This window comes from Polypterus senegalus, chromosome 4, assembly GCF_016835505.1.
Source record: "Polypterus senegalus isolate Bchr_013 chromosome 4, ASM1683550v1, whole genome shotgun sequence".
Classification (NCBI taxonomy): Eukaryota; Metazoa; Chordata; class Cladistia; order Polypteriformes; family Polypteridae; genus Polypterus; species Polypterus senegalus.
Window position 1 is genome coordinate 144,828,134 of NC_053157.1, and position 25,832 is coordinate 144,853,965.

A 25,832-nucleotide genomic window follows, 5' to 3' on the forward strand; every position below is an offset into this window, starting at 1 on the left:
TCGATTTTCATTAAGCGTTCGACTCAGTTGATCGAGCTGCCCTGTGGGACATCCTGAGGGTTTGCGGGATCCCCTTGAGGTTGCTGGATATCATGGCTGGCCTATACACTAGTACTGTGAGTGCTGTGCAGAGTGGAAGCAGAACCTATGTGTTTTTACCAATTGATTCTGGGGTTCGTCAGGGGTGTGTTCTTGCTCCTACTCTGTTCAATGCTGTATGGACTGGGTGTTGGGCAAGGTTGCGGGGTCCAGTGGCTGTAGGCATGTGTTGATGAAGAAAGATTCACGGATCTTGACTTTGCTAACAATGCTGTGATCTTTGCACCTTGGCAGTGACATTCATGTCTCTGGTGACTCTTCCTATGAAGTCAGTAGATGGAATGGGAGAGCATGTGGGGTCATGAGGTTGCTGGAAAGGGTTGTGTGGCGCTCCCGATATCTATACAAAAGGACAAAGGTCCAAGTATTTAGAGTCTTGGTGCTTCCTGTCTTGCTATATGGTTGCGAGACATGGATGCTATCCAATGACCTGAGTCGAAGACTGGATTCCTTTGGTACTGTGTCTCTTTGGAAAAATCCTTCGGTACCGTTGGTTTGACTTTGTGTCAAATGAGCGGTTGTTCATGGAGTCCCGAATGAGGCACATTACCTGCATTGTGAGGGAGCGTCAGTTACGGCACTACGTTCATGTGACGCATTTCCCCGAGGGTTATCCGACTCGTAAGATCCTCATTGTTTGGGACCCAGAGTGGCTGGACCAGGCCAAGGGGTCGCCCACGTAACACCTGGCTGCGGCAGATAGAAGGTCATTTCCAGAGGGTGGGACTGGACCATGTGTATGCCTGGCGGGCTGCCAACCGGGATCCTGAGTTTTTTCGTCGTGTAGTGGGTGTGCAACGCACTGTACTAGTGCATGCTCGCCAACTTGACTTGACTTAATTTTACAAAACACTACCATCAGAAGAGGGTAAATCTGTTACAGAAGGGTGGCCAGGAGAAGCCCCCTGTTTTTCCACCTAAGAAAAATTTTAGCACAGATTAAGTTTGCAAAGTTGCATGAATGAACCACAAGAAGTAATGAGCCCATGTGGAGTGACTCATGTTTGGATCATAGTGCATCAGCAAAAGACGTTCAAGCTTAGTGGTGGTGGATTGGCATTGGTGATTATGTGTTTTTTTTCATCTGTATAAATTCCTCTTTACACCAGAGTGTTGCAGAGCAAAAGGTGAGGTCATCTTACTGTTGGTTCAAGTTTGGCCAAAGTTGGATCAAGAAACAAGACAAGAAACCTAAGCACAACAATTTATCACTGAAAGTCTACAAAATAAAACAAAATATAATAAAGCTTCTACGATGGCATGTGCAGATCTCAATGCAACTGAAATGAAGCTACAGGACTTTAAGTGAGCAAATGGAAAATGATACTATATATTTTCTAAAACTGGAAAAAAAAATTGTTTGTGTGGGACTATGCAGAGTTTCTTTAGAATATGACAAAAGTTCACGAAGGTTATTCTAAAAAAAGTCTGTTGGGCTCCCACCAGTGTTTTTGCTAAACTCCTATGGTTAAAATTAATATGAAGTTGTATATTACTAATTACTAATTATTACTAATTAACTCTAATTTATGGGCCAGGATGGCACTTTAGTGTGGTTTATGTCTACAAATCTTAATTGTTACTGTGATATTTTGAATTGCTTGTTTTTCTGACTGAACAGACTTTTAAAAATATCTTAAAGGAATACTAATCTAAAGAATTATATACTTTTATATGTGACTTACTTCATGTAGTTTGTAGGGATAACCAAGAAAAAAAGGTAATCTCAGGCTTTGATGTAGAATAGAGTGAAAAATGTTTACGACTTATAATTTAAGGGTTACTCTGGGCTTAACAACAGCTATAGAAGGTGATGAAGCCTGACGGTTATGAAACACATGACTGCTTGGTTAGGAAGTGAACGTGAGAATTGTTGTTAAAGATGATTCAGAACAGAGCTACAACTGATCCTACAGTCAGTAAGTGAGTTTGATGAAAAAGTTTAAAGGTGAGAAGAAGAGGACAGAAATTGTTATGAGAAAGATGGTAGAGGAAATAAAGAGTCCTTTTGTTGTCAGCTTAAGTGGTGAGAGAGGGGGTGTGCCACCCATCCTGACAAAAGGATTCAAGCCTATCTGACTACGTCCTAGAATGCAGCATGATTATTTATTCATTCAGTATGTGTACTTTACTTTTGGTAAGATTTTCTGATATTTGTTGTAGTATAGATGGATGCCAGGGGGCTCATGTATAACTCCATTTGTAGAATTCACACTAAAACATGGCATACAGACAAAAGTGGAAATGTGCATACGCACAAAAAAACTCAGATGCAGAAAGCGCGCATAAGCCAACTTCCATGTAATTCCGCTCCATAAATCCCAGTCAGTGTGAAATGTAACACATGTGCATAAGCCTGCCACCCCACCCCAGCTCCTCCCAGAATTTTGCATATTTGAATATGTAAATCAATATAAATAGCCCTTTCAGTTGAAACTTTTGATAAAACACAATGGCAAAAGCACGTATAAAACAGAAGAATTTTACCAAATATGGAGGCAAGAAAAAATCTACTTTTTTGGTTTATGGAAGTTCAAGTTCAAGTTAAGAAAGTAACAGTGCCCAAAATAAAAAAAGATGTGGTCAGATGTTAAATTCGACATGAACATGCAAGTTGTAGCCCACGATCTTCTGAGTGCCATAAAGAAGCATATTAGGGCACAGTGAAAAAAAAAAGGGACACAGTGAAGAAATAAAAGGTTGAAATGTCAACTTTAAACTCGAAATTTGAACTTTAATCACATAGTTTATTTTTGTCATTAAAGTAGAACATAGTAAAATTCATCATAAAATCGATATTTAAATTTACTAGAGTTTAACAAATCCCATCATAACTAAAGTAGGACCTTAAATGCCTAGTTTTCTATGTGTTCCCAACCCAGTCATTAATTAATATGTGCTTCTTAAATGGGCTTTCTGTTTCATAGACAGGAGCGCACAGCCACTGATCGCCACACAGAATACATTACATTCATGATATTATAGCTCTCTGAACATTTTAGTATACTAGGATGTATATTTGAAATAATTTTCATGATGAAATGCATTAAAGCATGTATATAAATTATACATCCTACTATACTAACATCACACAGCTCCAACAGGATAGCTCTTGGAAATTTAAATCGACTTAGAAGTCAGTCATTATCATCTGTAATTATGTGCTATTTTCTATTGAACTGAACTGAATTCTTTATCATTGTATGGTACAATGAGATTCAATATGCAAATCCTCCATAAACTTATTTTCCTATAAAATAATAAAATAACAATAATAATAAGATACAAAATAATAAAAAATATGAATGTATAAGTACAATAAATGTGCATACTGTGCAGATAGTGCAAATGGTTCATAAAGTGGCATAGGTTGCAGTGTTAAAGTTGTAGTGCAAGTGTACAGTGAGGTAATTGTAATTATAAGTACAAGCAGTTCTACCGGGATCACTTGCTGGATTGATTGAGTGCATTATACCTCTTGGCATAAAACTGTTTCTAAGTCTCGATGTCTGTGAAGGAAAGGCTCTGAAGTGTTTGCCGGATTGGAGATGGCATGGGTGAGTGGAATCCATGCAGATGCTGGTGGCTTTCCTTAGGCAGTGTGTGCTATAAATGTCCTCCAGGGCTGGAAGCTGTATCCCGATAATCCTTTAAGCTCTCAACAGAACCTGCTGCAGAGCTTTCTGCTCAGCTGCTGTATAGCTGTGATTCCACACACACATACAATGGGTTAAAATACTCTGAGTGGTGCACTGAGAGTAACAATGCTATAGCAGCTATTGTATTTGGAATTATTTCTTCATTCCATGCACCATTATATTGTTACAGAATGATTACAACCAAGTGATTTAAATTTGTAAACAATATGCAACTAATTTTGGTATATTTAATAAATGCCCAACCCTGCCACAGGGGATGCACAAACCAGTGTGCGTCTTCATGCCTGCCCTAAGTCCCGATAAATGGGGAGGTTTATGTCAGGATAGGCATCCAGTGTAAAATTTTGCCAAATCAATATGCACACAACAATACAAATTTCCATACCGGATTGGTCGAGCCCCGGGTTAACAATGACCGCCACCAGTACTGTTAGCCAACAGGGTGCTGGCAGAAATTTGGCTACTGTTGGTCGAAGAAGAAGAAGGAGAAGACAAGAGAGGAGATGTGTCTGGTGGCAGGAGGAGAGGAGGAAGGTAAAGAGAGTGGAACTGAGGGTAAGAACTTTGAATGTTGGCAGTATGACTGGTAAGGGGAGTGAGTTAGCAGATATGATGGAGAGAAGGAAGGTTGATATATTGTACGTGCAAGAGACTAAATGGAAGGGAGTAAGGCCATGCAGATAAGAGGTGAATTCAAATTGATCTATCATGGTGTGGATAGGAGGAGAAATGGAGTCGGGGTTATTCTGAAAGAACAGTATGCCAAGAGTTTTTTGGAGATGAACATAGTGTCAGATAGAGTAATGATTATGAAGCTGGAAATTGGAGGTGTGATATGCCCCGCAAGTTGGGTGTGCAATGGATGAGAAAGAAGATTTTGGAGTTAGTTGGATGAAGTGATGAACAGAAAGTGGTGATTGGAGCGAATTTCAATGGACATATTGGTGAAGACAACAGAGGAGACGAGGAGGTGATGGGTACAGTAGGTATGGTGTCAAGAAGGGGAATGAAGAAGGTCAGAGGATAGTAGATTTTGCTAAAAGAATGGACATGGCTGTGGTGAATACGTATTTTAAGAAGAGGGAAGAAGATGCACACAGGTAGATTACATCCTATGCAGAAGAGTCAATCTGACGGAGATTGAAGACTGCAAAGTGGTGGTAGGGAATTGTAGTTAAGCAGAATAGGATGGTGGTCTGTAGGATGACGTTGGAGATAAAGAAGATAAAGAGAGTGAGAGCAGAGACAAGGATCAAATGGTGGAAGATGAAAAAGGAAGACTGCAAGGCTGAGTTAAGGGAGAAGGTGAGACAGGCACTGGGTGGTAGTTTAGAATTATCAGACAGTTAGGAAACTACAGCAGGTATAGTAAGGGTGACAGCAAGAAGGGTGCTTGGCGTGACATATGGACAGAGGAAAAAGGAAAAGGAAACCTTGTAGTGGAATGGGAAAGTAAAGGAGGGTATACAGAAGAAGAGGATGGCAAAGAAGAATTGGGATAGTCAGAGAGATGCAGAAAGTAGACAAGAGTACAAGGAGATAGGGCGCAAGGTGAAGAGAGAGGTGGCAAAGGCTAAAGAAAAGGCGTATGATGAGTTGTATGACAGGTTGGACACTAAGGAGGGAGAAAAGGACCTGTACCGATTGGCTAGACAGAGACACCGAACTGGGAAAGATGTGCAGCAGGTTAGGGTAATAAAGGATAACAATGGAAACGTACTCACAAGCGAGGAGAGTGTGTTAAACAGACGGAAAGAGTACTTTGAGATGTTGATGAATGAAGAGAACGAGAGAGAGAAGAGGTTGGATGATATGGAGATAGTGAATCAGGAAGTGCAACGGATTAGCAAGGAGGATGTAAGGACAGCTATGAAAAGGATGAAGAATGGAAAAGCCGTTGGCCCAGATGACATACCTGTGGAAGCATGGAGGTGTTTAGGAGAGATGGCAGTGGAGTTTTTAACCAGGTTGTTTAATGGCATCTTGGAAATTGAAAGGATGCCTGAGGAGTGGAGAAGTGTACTGGTGCCGATATTTAAGAAAAACGGGGATGTGCAGGACTGTAGTAACTACAGGGGGATAAAATTGATGAGCCACAGCATGAAGTTATGAAAAGAGTAGTGGAAGCTAGGTTAAGAATTGAGGTGATGATTAGTGAGCAACAGTATGGTTTCATGCCAAGAAAGAGTAGCATAGATGCAATGTTTGCTCTGAGGGTGTTGATGGAGAAGTATAGAGAAGGCCAGAAGGAGTTGCATTGTGTCTTTGTAGACCTGGAGAAAGCATGTGACAGGGTGCCTCGAGAGGAGTTGTGGTATTGTAGTCGGGAGTGGCACAGAAGTATGTAGGAGTTGTACAGGATATGTATGAGGGACGTGTGACCAAGGTAAGGTCTGTGGTAGGAGTGACGGATGTATTCAAGGTGGACATAGGATTATATCAGGGATTGGCTCTGAGCCATTTCTAATTTGCAATGGTGATAGACAGGTTGACAGACGAGATTAGACTGGAGTCCCCGTGGACTATGATGTTTGCTGATGACACTGTGATCTGTAGCGATAGTAGGGAGCAGAGGAGATGAATGAAGGGCAGTAGGAACAAGACAGAATACATGTGTGTAAATGAGGTCAGGGAGGTCAGTGGAATGATGAGGATGGAAGGAGTAGAGTTGGCGAAGGTGGATGAGTTTAAATACTTGTGATCAAAATTACAGAGTAATGGGGATTGTGAAAGAGAGGTGAAAAAGAGAGTGCAGGCAGGATGGAATGGGTGGAGAAGACTGTTGGGAGTGATTTGTGACAGATGGATATCAGCAAGAGTGAAAGGGAAGGTCTATAAGATGGTAGTGAGACCAGCTATGCTATATGGGTTGGAGACGGTGGCACTGACCAGATAGCAGGAGACAGAGCTAGAGGTAGCAGAGTTAAAGATGCTAAGATTTGCATTGGGTGCAGCAAGGATGGATAGGATTAGAAATGAGTACATTAGGGGGTCAACTCAAGTTGGACGGTTGGGAGACAAAGTCAGACAGGCAAGATTGCATTGGTTTGGACATGTACAGAGGACAGATGCCGAGTATATTGGGAGAAGGATGCTAAGGATAGAGCTGCCATGCAAGAGAAAAGAGGAAGGCCTAAGAGAAGGTTTATGGATGTGGTAAGAGAGGACATGCAAGTGATGGGTGTAACAGAACAAGATGAAGAGGACAGAAAGATATGGAAGAAGATGATCCGCTGTGGCAACCCCTAACAGGAGCCGCCGAAAGAAGAAGAAAAAAATATTTGATAAATCTCCCATGACTGATGCAAATCTGAAAAAGGGAGACAACACAAAAACAGCAGCATTGCTTTGACACTGGGTGCCACCAGTTTGCAAAACCGAGCAGAAAAATGCATATGCAAGGAGGGAAGCTGTCAGAATGTACCTGGCTTTACGCCAAGTTTAGTTTTATACATTGTGATGTGAGAGTGGAAGCAGGCATATTCGACATTTTTGTGCATATGCACCATTTATTAATGAGGCCCCAGGTTGGCAATTCTGCTTTCACACTATGAATGACTGTCTTCTTAAACATTGTAAGAAGGAGGTGCTCTAGTTCATAAATATAATTTCTTCATTTTATTTTAAAATTGTCAAGGACAACAACACAATAATGGTTACACAATCGTTCTGTAGCTACACTGTTTGAAACTGTGTTTATAGGCAGGCTTTCAAAGCCAGATGCCTCATCTCTCAGTAGGATGTATAGATGCTTACCTTCTTTAAGACTTTTGACCCACATATTTCTGCTCTCACTGCTTGCCGAAAAGATGTACAGAGTGTTGGCATCATATACAACCTTAGAGATAAAAAGACATTGTATAAACAATAAGGGAAAATTAAATTATAATTTTGCTTTTAAACAACTACTGTGGAACTGACCTTTTTATTATTATTATTTACAGTAGTTGGCAGACACCTTTACACAAAGTTGCATAAAATCAGTATACGTAACATCTGAGTGACTAAAAAGGGTAGTTAACACTAGAATTACCAGAGCCTACGAAAAAACTAGATCCGTCCCACCTTAAATCGCTTTTTAAAACCGTTTCACTCTCCAGCCAGCCTTTTGTTAATCTAAATGTGCTGATAAAGAAAAGTTGCAAGTAGCCGGCTATTCCATCCCCCACCGACTTAGAACGCAGACAAACTTCTCCCAGCTCATGCCTTGATTGATTATCTGGGAGTGAAGTGGAGTTTTAGAGTGGAAATAATAGATCATTATTTGGAATACACGCATTTCGCGTGTTCCGCTTCTACAGTAATCCGTGAAAACACATTTTTAAAACGAAAACGTTTTTCATATTGTAGTAGTAAATGACAAAATGTAGGGATAAACTATATAATGTATGAAGCCTGAAGTCCAAATATAAAATTAACAGTTTCAGAAAGGTACAAATATAACAGAACAAGTATGCTTTTATTCAAAAATATAACTGCAGAAAAAAAGCCACCTTAGCATGCCACATTGACACATACTTATCACAACTGCCATGGTAGTGTAATGGTATCAGCTGCTGACTAGTAATCTAAAGGTCATGAGTTCGATCCCGCACAATTCTCTCTTGAGACATAAACTGCTCCTATTCTTACTATTTTAAAATAAAAACACACATTTGATTCCAGTGTGTAATAGCCAGTGTAATTTATGATACTTGTAAAGGTTAGTTTTTTTTTTTTTTATTCACTTTTCATTCTCTCAGTCATGTTCAAGATCCTAACCCAATCTGACACTGCAGTTTTCAAATAAAGTTGCGCTTGTTGCTCTGCAGCGCATTTGTGACTGCATTCTCGTACCAATGCTTGCGAAATGCAGTTCCCACGTACACTTTTCGTGGCATTACACGTCTATTTTTTGAGCATACCCGTGTCGCTCAAACACAGGAACATATGTTATGTTGGTGTACAAGTATAACAAAACAAGTGCACTTTTATTCTAGACTATAAGTGAAGAAAAAATAAAGCAAGTTACAGTAGGCGGTTGATACAACAGCTTGCATGGTGCAATGCTAAGAACTGCTTATTTCTGATCCGTGCTATATGAGAGGGGGTGGTATCGTGAACGCGACTGAGAGAATGGAACTGAATTAAAAAATGTGTCAGTATGTGTCAATGTGGCATGCTAAGGCAGCTTTTTTTCTGCAGTTATATTTTTGAATAAAAGCATACTTGTTCTGTTATATTTGTACCTTTTGTGAAACTGTTAATTTGATATTTGGAATTCAGGCTTCATACATTATATAGTTTATGCCTACATTTTGTCATTTACTACTACAATATGAAAAACGCTTCTGTTTTAAAAATGTGTTTACACGGATTACTATAGAAACGGAACACACGTGAAATGTGTGTATTCCAAATAATGAGCTATTATTTCCACTCTAAAACTCCACTTCACTCCCAGATAATCAATCAAGGCATGAGCTGGGATTAGTTTGTGCACGTTCTAAGTCGGTGGGGGGATGGAATAGCCGGCTACTTGCAACTTTTCTTTATCAGCACATTTAGATTAACAAAAGACGCTGGCAGAGAGGTGAGAACGGTTTTAAGAAGCGATTTAAGGTGGGACGATCTACAAGTTTTTTCGTAGGCTCTGGTAATTCTAGTGTTAATTAGTTAATTTAAAAATGAATAAGTAACTGCCCCAGATGAATGTAGAATGACACACTAATAATTGTATAGTATTTGTTTCTACAGTAGAATATCTTTTATATTTGTGCTTAAATATCTGACTATATATTGATTTACATGTTTCCACCAGAATACAGGCCAGTGTAAGTTGTACAACTCCATCTGAAAGGTGCAGTCCCTTCTATAATGTCATAAGACCAAACTGGAACTTTTAGAGATAGACATATATTTTTGAATACTGAATGACTGTTTAGTGTAATATATCTAACCTTCCAGGCGTGTTTCTAAATTTGTCTGCAGAAGAAGCTTTTGATAGAGCTGAATGGTGATATCAGTCTAGACTCTGGTTCAACATATGTGCACCGATTGAGTGCACAGCCTGGAAGTTTCTGTTTCTACAATGAACATAATTCAAAACATTAAAAAATGACTCTAGGCGATAGAGCTAAATAGGACTGTCCATCTTCACCAATGGTATTAGTTTTTAGCAGTAAATGTTTGGTTATTTACCTCTGCAATATCAGTAAATGACTGATTGCTCTACATTACTGATCCATACACATCACTGCCACACAGTTAATCTAAGGGTGGATTTCTGTGATGTTACTAGGTTCACAACTAACTTGAATAACAATGCTTTCCCATTGAATAGCTTTGCACGGATTAAAATGGATCACTTTCCTCTGGTGTCTCAAACAATTCAAATAAGGAGGTTACAGGAGTTATAGTAATAAAAAGTTTTCATCCTGATGGAAATCATCAAGAAAGTTAATAGAAGTAATTTCTTTGCCTCAACTTATCTAGGAGGACTGATATTATTAAAATGAATATCTTCCTCAAATTCCAACAAAGCTCACCAATATATAGATGGGGAAAGAAAGAGAGAAGGTTATTTGTATCTATTCTTTTTACCCCCACAACTGTAAGAAAACTGTCAAAATAATGAGACTCTCCTTAGCCATACTACTTAGCAATACTGATATGAAATCCGATTACAAAATTTCTGACAAACCTTTGAATTTTGTAAGCTCGATTCTCAAAGACCTCACTCACAATTTAAAGAGAGGCAATCAAATTTGTATTATCAGTAGTAGTATGTGAGCCTGAAGGGTGCTATATCATGGTCATTTATTCAGTTCTAAAGTTGATGTCGATAAATACTGCATATAAACACTTAATGTGAATAACAGCTTTGTATCAAAACATATTTGATTCCTTTTCCAATATGAGCATTCATAAAATTATAATGGGCTGAGATTTTGATTGCATTTAAATTCAGACCTGGACAGATCTTCAGCTACAGTGACAATAATCTTGCAAAAACAACCATGCAGTTTTTAATGGATCATAATTTATCAGGCCCACAGAGATTCTTAAATCCAAATTCAATAAAATATTTCTTCTTCTCACCAGCACATCATAGCTACTCAAGAATTGAACATTTCATCATCAATAATAATCTGCTGCCCACTACAAAATATTGTAAATACAACACTATTATTATTTCCGATTATGCTACTATCTTGGAGGTTGAATCATCATGCCCTACACACTCATTTCATAACTTATGTTTTTAATCATTGTCGTTAACAGAGGTGAACATTATAGAGTTCATCTCCAAAGAGAAATCTCCACGACAATTACTTCGGGAAACTTTAAAGGTGTTTTTAATAAGACAGATTATTTCATATTTCTCTCCTAAAATTAATTAGGGACTAAAAAAATCATCAGAGTTAAATAGTGAGATTTCCAGAATAGACCATGAATATGCCACATCACCAAATTAGGCAATTTACAAGAAAATACAGACTCTACATCAGAATTAAAACAAAAGAAGATGATCTTGTCTTTACATCACAACATCATTATTATGAAAAGGGAGAGAAGGACATTAAGATTTAGCTAAACAAATCCACAAACAGGACATTTGCAGTGCAATAACAGAAATTACAGTTGCAACTGGGGATAAAATCATAAACCATAAAAATATAACTTACACATTTTACACTAGAACACCTGAAGCCTATGAAAAAATGGTAATCCCAGCCCACCTTAAATTCCTTCTCACCTCCATCAGCGTATTTTGTTTTGTAAATGTATGAATCAGCAAAAGCAGCAAGCAGCTCAGGTCGCAGAGAAGATTCTCAGAGCTAAAGTCTGTTTATCTGGTTGTGTGGTGCGTGGAACTGTAGAGGGTAAATAATATATCATCATTTGGAATACATACATTTCATGGGTATTTCGTGTCTACAATGATCTGTGTAAATGTAGAATGAAATTCGACACAGAAATTTTTGAACATATAACTAAAAAAGAAACGTTTTTCATATTTTAGTAATAATTGACAAAATGTAGACCTGAAGTGTATAATGTGTGAAGGCTGGAGTCCAAATATCAAATAAACACTTTCACAAAAGGTGCAATTATAACAAAACAAGTGCTTGGGTGGTGCAGCAGTAAGAACTGCTGACTGCATGTCTGTTTTGAGTAGTGAGCTGCTCTTATTCTTACAATTATAGAATAAAAACATACATTTGATTTGAGTCTGTAACAGCTGGTGTAAATTTATGGTACTTGTAAAGTAAGCGTTATTTCCTCCTGTCGCACTCTACGCAACTGTAAGTAAGTACTATTTTCCTAATAAAGTACATGTGCAATGCCACTCCAGTACATGTGCAATGCTACTCCTTATTCAGGAAAATATCCCAGTTGTCCCATGGGAAAAAGACTTTCCAAGACTAAGCTCATAAAGTTTATGAAACCGTTGATGGAAGAAAGCAGAACCGTAACAACAAAAGCTTCCACCTGCAGCTAAAGTCACTTCAGTACACATGTACTTTGTGAGCATGCCCATGTCAATTAAACACAGGAAGCTCTGCAGTTTACTTGTGACTTTACGCTGTAAAAGATAATGAAATAAATAAAGGTAAATAACATTCAATCTGGCTTTTATAACATATAAATGTTTTTATATAAAACCATCACAAAACATAATCACAAACAGGACTTTGAAGATACCTAGGCAAGCTCTATAAGTCCTGCTTTTTCCTTGAAGGATATGTGTGGGGCAAACTGACTGGCAGAATGATGCTCAACCTGTTCCTGCATCCAAACAGTGTCATCTTTCGCCTTCACCCCTGGTGCAGCTGTGCTGTTCTTATGTGTGAGGGCTTCTGTGCTCTTTCTCCGATGTAGAACCCTCATCCTCATCTGAGTTCACCTCTGTTATAGCACGCCTTTATTTGAAAACAAGCAGTGTTATATCAGGGGAAGCATGAACGTGACTGAGAGAATAAAACTGAATAAAAAAAAAAATGACAACTTTTACAAGTACCATAAATTTACACCGGCTATTGACTTAAATCAAATGTATGTTTTTACTCTATAACAGTAAGAATAAGAGCAGCTCACTAATCAAAACAGACACGCCTGGGATCAAACTGGGAACGTCTTGATTATGAGTCAGCAGTTTTTATCGCTGTGCCACCCAAGCAGTGATGTCACCCTTCTAACTCAACTGGAGTTCTTTTTCTAGTTATATTCTTGAAAAAATGTGCACTTGTGGAGAGAGCAGGCTGCTTGCACTGATCAACAAGTTTATAAAACAAAAGACGCTGATGGAGAGGTGAGAAGAAATTTAAGGTGGGCTGGAGTTACTAAGAGCTGAGTTACAAAATTCAGCTAAGTACAGGAGACTCCTTTTGTGAAAAGGAGGAAAATAATTTTTAAGTATTTGAAATGATATTTTTAAAATTCTTTTTGCAGAATGCTGGTTGTTACATTACTGAAGGTCATCTCAGAAATCTGAAAATTTTACATTTTTGTAAAAAATAGGAAAAAAATGTACTTGGCAGGTTTTGACGCTTAAATCAATGCTATTCCATAACTTTCATCAAAAGTGCTCTGGATCTTGAAATATTTTATTATATAACAAATGAAATACAGAACTTTTAGTCTCTAAACTATTTAGCTAAAAAGTAACGCTAAAAGTCATGAATTCCTATTAAGCATTGTTTAAGTAGTAAATTAAAAAGTTATAAGCAATCTCTAGAACATCGCTTTCATCATATATTTCGGTATCACTGTCTGCCATTGGTTTAGAGTTTTGTTGGCTGTTCCAATGACTGGGAGGTAGAACTCTTTGACTTTTTCTGATTGCGGATTGTCCATATTGACTACCATTTTGCTAAGCAACATTTCTACATCCTTTGCTTTTGCTGGATTAACACAAAAATTCAGTGGAAGTGGGTCAGCTGACAAGATTTTTATTTTGCTGCCACGTTTCACAATAGTGTGACTGCAAAAGTCGCCTAATACATGGTCTTTATGATTATGTTGCTTCTTGTTATTTCCACCACTCGAACTTTTGTCAAGTGAAATATGAGCTTTTTTGCAGACTTTGCAGTTGCAGACTTGTAGTTAAGCACCTGCCAGTCTCTTCCTAAAACTCTGAGTGTAGCATATTCGATACCACGCTGTGGTATTCGGCCAGGAAGAAGAAGTTTCAGATTGGCTTTGTTCAATATGCCCAAAAACTCTGTCCGGAGGCATGTACAAATGTCCTCATTACAGGATTGTACTGCTGAATGATAATGTTTGGGCGATTACAAACAAAATGCTGCAGTGCTGCCAGCAAGTTGATATTTTTGTTCTGTGTAGCACAGTTATCTGAAAATAACCTTAACAGCTGCACATCCTCTGGGACTTCTTTTGAAAAAAGTCCAAGATGGTACTGGTGCATTCATTTGAGCTTTTCCCTTCCTGGTTTTCACACCAGGTGTAAATAAAAATGTGTTCCTTGTCTTGTGCAAGCCGTCTTCCATCCATAAAATGAACAACAAAAGCCATATTATATGCCCATATTTGTCGGGCATAGAATGCTTCTGAAATCGATGTTTTTGGCAAAAAACTCCATATTTACGTCCGCTATTTTTTTTGTCACGTGGCGAATGCGCTGAGATGATTGGCTGGTGTACTTAGCAGCTTTTGGAACTAACCTGGTTATGTATTTAACAGGTTTTGGAACTCGCATCAAAATTTATAGTACTATATTTTGGTACTTAGCCGGTTTTAAAGCCCACTTCAATACCAAGCACATAGCCAACCCTTTGATGAGTCACAACCATGCTTCACCTAAAGTTCGACAAAAAATGTACTTAGCAGGTTTTGGAACTCACCTCTTCGACTCTAATGTTAAAAGAACATGAAAGTACACTCTAAGGAGTTTTTTGATACAACAGATTAGATTAGATTATTTGTATAGAACAAACAGCACATTTAAAACAACAGAGGTTGTACAAAGGTGCTGTACAAAAAATCATTAAAATAAACACAGTGCAAACAATCACACAGAAGCAGATTAATAAAACAACCAATTATAACATCCACCACAATCCCATCATGCACAGTGAAAGGTGGAAGAAAATAAGTAGGTCTTAAACCAACTTTTAAAAACCTTGATAGAGAATGAAGACCTGGGGCCTCATGTATAAACGGTGCATACGCACAAAAATGTTGCGAACTCCTGTTTTCACTTTCAAATCGCGATGTATAAAACACGCACATTTTCACACTAGCTCAAACCCTGGCGTACGCAAGTTCTTTGCTCGGTTTTCCAAACTGGCAGCACCCCGCGTCAAAGCACTGCTTTTGTTCCAGTGTGGTTTCCCTTTCTTTTTTAGATCCACATCTCTGACGTGGCTTTATCATATACAATGTAATTAACCGCATATTGTTTATTAGTTTAAGGCATCTGATTGTAATTAACCTGTAACAATATAATAGTCCATGGAATAGCCAAACTATTCCAAATACCATAGCTGCTTTAGTGCGGTTACTCACTGCACCTTCTTCTTCTTCTATCAGCTGCTCCCATTAGGGGTTGTCACAGCGGATCATTATTTTCCATATTACTGTTACTGCACCACTCGGAGTATTTATATCACTGTATCTGAGTGTGGAATCACAGCTCAACAGCAGCTGATCAGAAAGAGAATTATTGGTATACAGCATCAAGCACATGCTGCCTATTTGAACTGCTCTCATACGGCAAACGTTTCAGAGCCTTTCCTGTACGGACCTCATGGTTCAAAACAGTTTCATCTCAAGAACTATAAATGCAATCAATCAGTACATCAAGTGCTCCTTGTAGAACTGTTTGTACTTATAAGTATAATTACCTCACTGTAAACTTACAGTTACAATATTGTACAACCTGAGTCACTTTAGCACATATTTACATATGATGACAATATTATTTTTAAGATGAAATGCAGCAAAATATGTTTATTATGTTATACAGGTAAAACTTTAACTTCATTTAAATCTATATTGTTAATAATTAAACATGTGAGGGCATGGTGTCGCAGCGCTAGCGCTGTATTCTTGCTGGGGCTAGTGCGACACTGGAAAGAGAGATGGATAGAATAACTAAACATTTACTACGAAGATATTTCGATGTTCCTTAAAAATTTTGAAGAATCAGTGTTCTCAGCTTACAGATGGCTTTACACTATTACAGACCTGATTGTGTGGCGATTGGTTATTTGGAGAAAGAAAAGGAAGGACAGGAATTGGGGTTAGTATATTTGAAAGAGACAGTACTGCTGCAATAAATTATTTCATTAAAGGTTGCGCACGGCACAGCAAGCATCTTGCATGAGACAGGAACAATCTCTGGACAGGGTACCAGCTCGTCACTATCACTGAGCCACCGTGTTCCCAAGTTTAATGCATTCTTTAATTCCTATCATCATAAAAAATGATATCAAAAATACATCTCCGTATTTTAATTATTCAGAGAGCTGTAATATCATGAATGTAATGGATTTTGTGTCCTGTCGGAGGAAGAGAAAGCCTGTTGTGGAATGGAAGTTAAAATCTATTGCTAGCTTCTGTATGAAAATCTGAATGTTCTCTGTATGGCTAGGTATTATTATAACAGATAAATAAGCGTGCTTACATAGAGTAGGAGCTGCCAGTGTGGAATGCAGTTTTGGCTACTTCCCAGCTAGCCTCAGCAGTGTCTAGGTTATCGTCCAATTAAGATGCCAAACATGACAAGTTTTCTGATAAGCAATCTATACTAATAAAAGGCAAAGCCCTCACTGACTCACTCACTCACTCATCACTAATTCTCAAACTTCCCATGTAGGTAAAAGGCTGAAATTTGGCAGGCTCATTCCTGACAGCTTACTTACAAAATTTGGGCAGGTTTCATTTTGAAATTCTACGCGTATTGGTCATAACTGGAACCTATTTTTTCTCCATATACTGTAATGGGCGTTAGCTCGATGGCCGTGGGGTCGGAGCTGCGTGTGACATCATCACGCCTCCACGTAATCACGTGAACTGACTGTGACCGCGTATGTAGAAAAGAAGGAAGAGCTCCCAAAAGCGCTGAAGAAAAACTCTGAATAATTTATTAGCGAGATACAAGGATTTAATGAGAAGACATAGAGGTATAAGCGAGACTCTGGATCACTTTGTAGCGGAGTTAAAATTGCTGTAGCGAGAAACTTTTTAAGTGCGGGTCTTAGCTAACATTAAATAAAGCCGTGGACATCACAACATCACACACAAGAGCAGCTCACGTGAACTGACTGAGCGCAGTCACAGTGATCACTTCCATGCATCAAACCTGTTCAAAAACGAGATTACACATTTGACAAGGTATGAAACGAATATGCTCCGGGTTTAGCTCCACAGCTACCTGCGGTCTTGGACTCAACCGTCCAGCTGCCACCATATACAGAAAAATCCACAAGTTAATACACATGTTGTCTCTAGAGTTTCTCCACACTTAGTGTATTCCTCGCATCCCCTTTATACCCTCTGATCTCCCATTTCAATTCAGATGCCTCCAATTTCCAGTAAGGCTCTGCTGTGCGATGACAAGTAATAAGTCTCAGGGACAGAACCTACAAAAGGATGCCATTGATTTCAGGCAAGATTGCTTTTCTCCTGGACAACTATACGTTGCATTCTCAAGAGTGAGCTCGCGCGCTTATCATATTACAACCAGAGTGCTGAACTGACAACGTGATATATAAAGAGAACTATAATAATCATAATAAACGAACAATAAAACAGCGGAGAACCCGTGGATTAAATAAAAAGGCAGCTTCCTTGGCAGAAGCAAGGAAAAAGGATGGCTTTATATATGTTATTAGATTTATAAAACAGCGGAGAAGCTGTGTAAAGGCTGCTTCACAAAAAACGAGCGAAGCGTCTTATATGAGCAGGCAGTCAGCTAAAGAAGGGAATCAATAAATATCTAAAATCGTAATAAACGAACAAAAAATAGCATACAAGCCGCGGATTAAATAAAGGAAATGGGTACCTGAACAGTAAATAAAGTCTCGAATAGCTACACAATAACTATAAGAATGCGTAATAAGCGAACAATAAAACAGTACAGAACGCTGAAGCAAGAGGAAACAACGGCCTTATATGGCGTTCATTTATGAAGCTTAGCCGGAGAAGCTGTGTGAAGGCAGCTACAAAAAAACAGCAGAGCGCCACACTCAATGTATTCCTGCATCACCGTTATACCCTCTGATCTCCCATTTCAATTCAAATGCCTCAAAACTTCCAGTAAGGCTCACCGCGATAACAATTAATAAAGTCTCAGGGACACACCCTACAAAAGGTTGCCATTGATTTGAGGCAACATTGCTTTCCTCCTGGACAAAACTATACGTTGCATTCTCAAAAGTAATCTCAGTGCACAGCTTGGTCATATTATAACCGGACTGCTGAACTGACAACATGGTATACAAAGAGATCCTTAACAGATAGTTATTGGTATATTTTCCCTCAGTTTAAAAAGGTTTTCTTTTCTTCTTAATAAAAATTTAAAGCAGTTCTTAAATCTGCACAAAGTGCAGGGATTTTGCTATATACAGTATATATATATATGTAGATATATATGTATGTATGTATGTATGTATGTGTATATATATATGTAGATATGTATATATATGTGTATATATATATATATGTGGATATGTATATATATATATATACTAGCAAAATACCAGCTTACTTAGGTGAATGTGTGTGAAAGAAGTTATGAAAAGAAAAGCAAACATTTTAAAAAATAGCGATAAGATGATTGTTAATGTAATTGTTTTGTTATTGATATGAGTGTTGTTGTCATATCTATCTATTTATATATACATATATATATATATATATATATATATATATATGTATATATATATATATATATATATATATATATAGCAAAATACCTGCGATTGGCAGCGGAGGAAGAAAAGGAAACATTTTAATAATAATAGCGTAACATGATTGACAATGTAATTGTTTTGTCATTGTCATGAGTGTTATATATACACACACGAACATATATATATACATATACATATATACACATACTGTATATGCACACACACACATATATATATACATACTGCATATACACATATACATATCTACATATATACTGTATATACACATATATATATATATATACAAATCTACATACGTATATATATCCACATATATATATATATTAGGGGTGGGACTCGATTAAAAAAAATTAATCCAATTAATTAGAGACTGTGTAAGAATTAATCTTGATTAATGATATGTAATCATACCATAAATTTGCCCCAAATACTTAAATGTGTTTTTTTAATGTAAAAGTGTTTTAGTAGGCAACAGAATCCAAATAATAGACATGTACATGAATATTGTAAACTGAAGCTGTTTTAATTTCTGAAGAAAAAGCCTTTGCATTTGAATTCAAAACAGAAACAAAAATATCATCCCTGGTTAAAATTGGGCAGACTTAAAAATAAGTAGTGGTAGTTTAAGTACTTTAAGTAGATTTTCAGAATAGTATTGTCTTTAAATAATAATAACCAAAATTTCAACATAAAGTGCAGTTTTTCTTCTTAAAAAATAAGTCATAAACAAAAAAGGTAATTTGACCAGCTTACTCTTTAAACTCTGAGTAACCTTAGCCAAAATTATTTTGTACATTAGGCTAAAACAGTGTGTTCATTGAACATTTTGTAATTAGATGTAATCAGAATTACTAGCAGGTCACGAAGTGTCAATGATCCCCAGTAAGAGCCACAAAGTCCAGCTTTCTGTAATGCATCTAATTTTGCTTGCTTTTCAGTGTGCACAAAACCATGCTTTATCAAGGCTTTGCTCGGGAAGTCGAAATGATCAGTATGAAACGGCGCTTTATTCCGACTCTAACATTTTTGTAGCTGTGATGTGTGCATCAGTGTAATGGATGTACCAGGAAATCATGCATTGACAAAAGTTTCCGTTTGCTTGGAATTGAAAGTGTGATTAAATCGTTATTTTTAGCGGCGTTATGGAGTACATGCATCGAAGCTTCTCAGCTGTGCTTGTGCTAATAAAGGGAAACATTTTAAAATAGCGTAACATGATTCTCTCGTTAACCGAATATTTTTCATACGTCCCAAACCAAAGGGAGATCGAAGGTAAAATGAATCGGGTAGTCTTGGCGTACATAGTCAGTACATCCCCTCTGGGGAATCAGAACCTCGAATATCGGCATTAGAGGAAGACTCTACAGTTATGCTTACAGTATGTGGCTTTGTTTATGCAGAGGTATGTACTGTAGATCGGGAGTATATGTATACATTTATATATACTTTTGCGTATGCAGTGGAGAAGTAGAAGTTATGAAAAAGGGAACATTTTAAAAATAGCGTAACATGATTGTCAATATACAGTAATTGTTTTGTGAGGTGTTATTGAATGTTGCTGTCACCAAGGATTTGATTATCATTATTTCTTTCAATCAGGTTTGTATTTGTAGGATGTGTTGTGTTCAAGTTACATTCCGTGTTTGTCAATGCGTTGTAAAGATAAGAGGTTTCATTCATCGATTAGTTTCTTACTGCATCAATAAACAGGTTGTCTTCCTCTTTATCTGAGACCTGATACACTGCATGCACGGGTTTTTTTTACACTGTCTTCCTTTAGCGGGACATTGACTTTTTCCAACGTGTGCTTTGTTTCCGCAGTAGCTGCACTTATGAATATGATTCTATGTATGAGACGCTTCATATTTTTTGCTGCCTTCTTAATTGTGAAATTCAGTTTTTGTTCAGCGCTCTTTGGAACTGTTGCCTTTTATCTGTGCACTGCGTCAGTTCACGTGAGCCACTCGGTGTACATGCATCGAAGGTTCCCAGCTGTGCTGGTGCCATCTCCTGCTATGTCCATGGCTGTATTTAATGTTACCTTAGTCCTGTCACTTAAAACTTTCTCTGCCTTGGTTGCTAAGTTTGTATCAAAACACCACCCTGGCCATCTCATCTTCCTCTCCATAAGCACAGTCCTTCACCCGTGAATACTTACCCGTGGCAGTTTGCTATTGGATTGCAGCTGTGCGGGCGGCCTTATATGGGCAGGCACTAAATTACAAGCGCCAGCGTAGCCTGTCCTATGAACTTAATTTAAAGTGTAGGTTTATAGAGTGCTTTGTTTCCGAGTAGCAGAACTCATCAATATGGTTGTATATGTCACTCGCAGCTTCTTATTGTTTAGCTGCCTTCTCAATTATATAATGCATGTTTTTCTTGAGCGCTTTTTTGAGGTCTTCCTGGTTTTCTATGTACTGCGTGATTCATTGGGAAGTGATGATGTCACATGAAACTCGCTACACGCATTGAAGCTCATCTCCATTACAGTAAATGGAGAAAACGCTGCTTCCAGTTATGACCATTGCAGCGTAGAATTTCGATATAAAACCTGCAACTTTTGTAAAGGAAGCGTAAGGAAGCTGTAAGGAATGAACCTGCCAAATTTCAGCCTTCCACCCACACGGAAGTTGGAGAAATTAGTGATGAGTCAGTGAGTGAGTGAGTCAGTGAGTCCAATGAGTGAGTGAGTGAGGGGCTTTGCCTTTTATTGAAGTATAGATATATATATATATATATATATAGATATATATATATATATAATATATATATATATATATATATATATATATACACACACACACACACACACACACATAAACATATATATATACATATCCATACATATACAGTGGAACCTCGGTTCACGAACATCCTATTCACGCATACAACTTCGGTTCATGACCAAAAAGCTCAAAACTTTTGCCTCGGGTTTACAATGACACTTCGGTATCACGAACAAGCCAGTTTCCCTTGCCTGTCTGAGGCTGAGCTGAGAGAGGGAAGAGTGAGAGAGAGAAAGAAAGAAAGCAAGAAGCTGACGACGTGCCTGCTGGGGAGGGAGGAGGAGATTGCTTCACGTGTTTGCTGAACAAGCCGGTTTCCCTTGCCTCCTGAGCTGAGAGAGAGAGAGAGAGCAAGAGCGAGGCGAGCGACACGTACTGGGGAGGGGAGGAGGATATTGCTGCACATGTTTGCCTGAATATCTGTAGGCTGTAGTGCAAGCCGAACCATCCCACCCACCACAGGCAGCCTGAGAGAGAAAGAGAGCTGCCATGCTTTTTCATTTAAGCAAAGCGGCTCCTTGTTCGTTGGTTTCAATAAGGCGTGCACTCTCTTTGTGCTCTACAGTATTTAGGTGTGCTTTTGCAGTTAACTATGGCTTCTAAGCAAGTGGAGAGTGGTCAGAAGTAAGTTTTGAAAGAAAGTTGAAATCGAGTAAAGAAAGAAATTACAAGAGGTGGAAAAACTGTTTTACCAGTTTACTCATTTACCAATCTGAGACCCCTCGTGCTTTCAAGCAGCATAATGTAAACAAAAGCCAGACTGCCAATAATGTGGAGGGTCACAAGAACTTTCTTTTTGGAATGGCTGCATGAGGCTTTCACTCCCACCAGCTAAATAGCTAAAAGCACCAGAAGCCCAAGAAATCACAAGAGAGAAAACACCCGAAGGAAAACACTTCATGCCAGAACTCGTTTCATGCAAGGTTAGTTTTTTCTTGGTGGTTTTTGTATTACTGGATTTTTCAAAGATTAATTTTTAGTTCATAATGCGATTTGTTGCAATGTTATTTTCTCTTTTTTCAAATGTTCGCTTTTTCCTTGTGCTTAAAACTCATGAAAGTGTTTACAGATGGAGTTTTTCATAAGCGCGATTAGGTCGCGATATTACATTTCTCTTTTTCAAATGTTAAACTTTTTCCTTGTGCTTAAAACTCATTAAAAAAATTGTTTACATGGAGGACTTCATTGTGTGATTTGTTGCAATGTTACTTTTTTGGTTGCTTGTGAGTTGGTTTTTAAATGCAGTTCGGATTTGTGCGATTTTTTTTCTGCTGCGGCTTAAAACTCATTTTAAAAACATTGTTTACTGATCAAGCTTTAAGTTTAATAAGCGTGATCTCCTGCAATCTTACTTTTTGTTTGCTTGTGAGGGTGGTTTTGCAAGCGCTTGGATTTGTTGTTCCTTGTTCTGCTGTGCTTAAAAGTCATTTAAAAAAAAATGCTGCGCGAGCACGTGCTACAGAGAGATTAGAGAGCCTTGGCGAACAATGAAGAGAGAGACAGAGAGCAAACGGGCAGCTGACGGAGAAGGGATGGGGGGATAGGTGTGTGTGTGTGTGTGTGTGCAGCTTGCGCTACACAGAGAGGGCGCGCTGACCCAGCCTGCTCCTGTAGCTGAGGTAGGGAGGGAGGAGGGGCTTTGGTGGTGTGTGTGCTACAGAGAGAGAGAGCCTGGCAGACCAGCTCGTGTAGCTGATCAGGGAGCCTGGGTGTTTTGTGTCGAGTGTTATTCAATGTTTTTACATTAGTTTACTATTATACTGTGGATTCTGTAGTTGTAATTAATTATATTTGTGTTTAATCTTTACATATTTTTACATATTTACATACAGTTTGTATGCGGTCTGGAGCGGATTAATTGTATTTACATACAATCCTATGGGGAAACTGCTTGAGTTCACGACCAACTTCGGTTTCTGACCAAAGTTCTGGAGCAATGTATGGTGGTGAACAGATTCCACTGTATACATATACACATATATATATATATATATATATACATATATACACATACATCCACATATATATACATATCTACATATACGCACACATATACGTACATACATACACACACATATATACACACAAATACATATATATATATATATACATACACACACACATATATAAACATATATATACATATACAAACATATCTACATATACACACACACACACACAAAAACACACACACATATATATATATATATATTGTATAGCAGTAGGAGGCAGCATTGATTCGACAGCACCTGGGAAACCACTCGCCGCCAGGGAATGGTGGGGTATTAACTTTCTCCCTCTGCTTCCTCATAGAAAAAGACCGTCCTGCACCATAGGCATGGATGACCGCAGTCGCGATACTTCCGCCCTTCCTCCGCCATCTTGCCCTGGCGTCATCCTTCCCATCCTCCCTTGCGGTCCTTCCCGACAATTCCTCCACTTCGGCTCCTCCCCAATAAAATGGCGCGGCGCCAGGAGTCGTCGTCGCGATATGAACTGTTTGTTTATAATTTTGACCTGTTTTTGTCTGTACAATATCACGGGGCGGAAAACCCCAACCCTTGCTACTGTCTCTCTCGGTCCTTTACAAGTGGTAGTAGTGAGGATACAGAATCCCGGAATGGCGGAGGGACAGGACCTGAACACCGTGCTGCAGGGAATGAGCGCCCAGCTCCAGGCCCTGCAGCAAGCGCAAGCCGCACCACCGGGAGCTGGAGGCCACGAGGCCAGGTTAGTGGAAGCCTTGAGGAGACCAGACCCGCCCAGGCAGCCGCCTCATCCTATGGTACCCGATGGGCCCGCCGGAGGGCGTCGATGCCTACCTGGGCATGTTTGAGAGGGCGGCCACCCGGAGCGAGTGGCAGCGGTCAGTGGCGTCCATCTTGGCGCCATACCTGAAAGGACCAGCTGCGGGCCTATATGACCTCCCTGAGGAGGAGGCGCTAATTACGACCTCCTCAAGCCCGAAATATTGGCCGCTTCGGCATTAGCCGGGCCAGCAGGCGGCGAATGGCGGAACTGGGTCTTTGACCCGAAAAGCCCGCTTCGCAGGCGTTGAGTTCTGGGGCAAGATGGGCGCTGGCTACGGCCAGAGAGCCCGGCAGGAGAAAGTGGTCGGCGGGTGGCCTGTGAAGGCCTGGTCAATGCAATGCCCAGTTCCCTCGCCCAGCAGGTCGGGGACACGCCTATCAGAACATGTCGGGCCTCCTCGGCGTCCTGGAGGCGTCAGTTGGCGGTCCTCCGACTTGGGGGTCAGAAAAGCCTGCTCGCGGGAACCGGGCAGGGGCGGCGGCCACCCGAGCCCCTCGGCGCGCTGCAGAAGCGCCAGCCAGAGCCAAGAGAGGCGGGTCCGCCCGGCGCTGTTTCAAGTGTGGCGAGACCGGCCACCTGCTGCCAAACTGCCCCATCACACGCCCGGAGCCTATGGACTGCAGCTGGACATCAGCGGAGGTATTGTACCCGCCGCATCCCTTGGCGAGTCGAATCGGAGTGGTGTTGCTAAATGGGCGCGCCGTGGTGGCTTTGTTTGATTCCGGCAGCAACATTACCATTGTTGCTTCGCCGTTTCGTCTTACCGCAACAGTGGTTAAAGCAGCATTTGTTGGTTACCTGTGTACATGGGGGGACTAGGTCATATCGTTCGCTCACTGCTATCTTACCTGGAAGGGGAACCAATCAAATGGCGGTCGCTGTGTTACCTGACCCCCCTTCCCAGTGATCCTGGGACAAGACTGGTCTAAAAGAATCAGCGGTAAGCCATTCGCGCTCGGGGCCTCGTTGGATCTTGTCATGAGGGGAAAAGGCACCCTCCCGCGGCCTCCACGCCCGTGCACAAGGGCAGGCCCTATGGGCTGGTGTCTCGGGGACCTTTCGTGGCTACGGACCTTGACCCGGAAGATTCCGCGGAGAAGGGACTAGCCAGGAACTCTTCGGGCCCAGGCCCCAAGACCCTCGGCGGCCTGGACCATCAATTTCGGTCCACGCCGGCCTCCTTTAAGAGGGAGCAGTGGAATGATGACTCCCTGCGCTTTGCCGGAATGCATTGTTCTGCCTAACAGCTCGACAGCGGACGGATCCACACCGGGAACCCTTCTTTGTCCTTGAGAATGATCTGTTGTACCGAAAGTGGCTACCCATGAGGCGAGGTCGCGAAGTTGTTGCTAATTCAGCGTACCTTCCGGGGGAGATATGCGAGTTGGCACATGCTCACCTCCTAGGCCCACCTGGGGCGAAAAACACTGGAGAGGATTAAGCTCCGCTTTTACTGGTCTGGGATCAATGAGTAGGTCCGGCGGTTTTGTCAATCCTGTCGGTGCCAGCCCCGCCAGATTCCTAGGAGGGACCGTGCTCCTCTAGTCCCTATTCCCCTCGTGGACATCCCCTTTGAAAGGATAGGGGTCGATTTG

General features: G+C 39.9%; 1 protein-coding gene across 2 annotated transcripts in view; it reads right to left on the reverse strand.

Annotated features, from left to right (window-relative positions):
* tec (tec protein tyrosine kinase) overlaps window positions 1–25,832 on the reverse strand; it is a 281,624-nt gene that overhangs the window by 118,271 nt on the left and 137,521 nt on the right. For both annotated transcript variants that reach the window (XM_039751403.1, XM_039751404.1), the window contains one exon: window positions 7,515–7,596. In XM_039751403.1, the coding sequence (XP_039607337.1) occupies window positions 7,515–7,596 (82 nt within the window). The remainder of the gene's footprint in view (window positions 1–7,514; window positions 7,597–25,832) is intronic.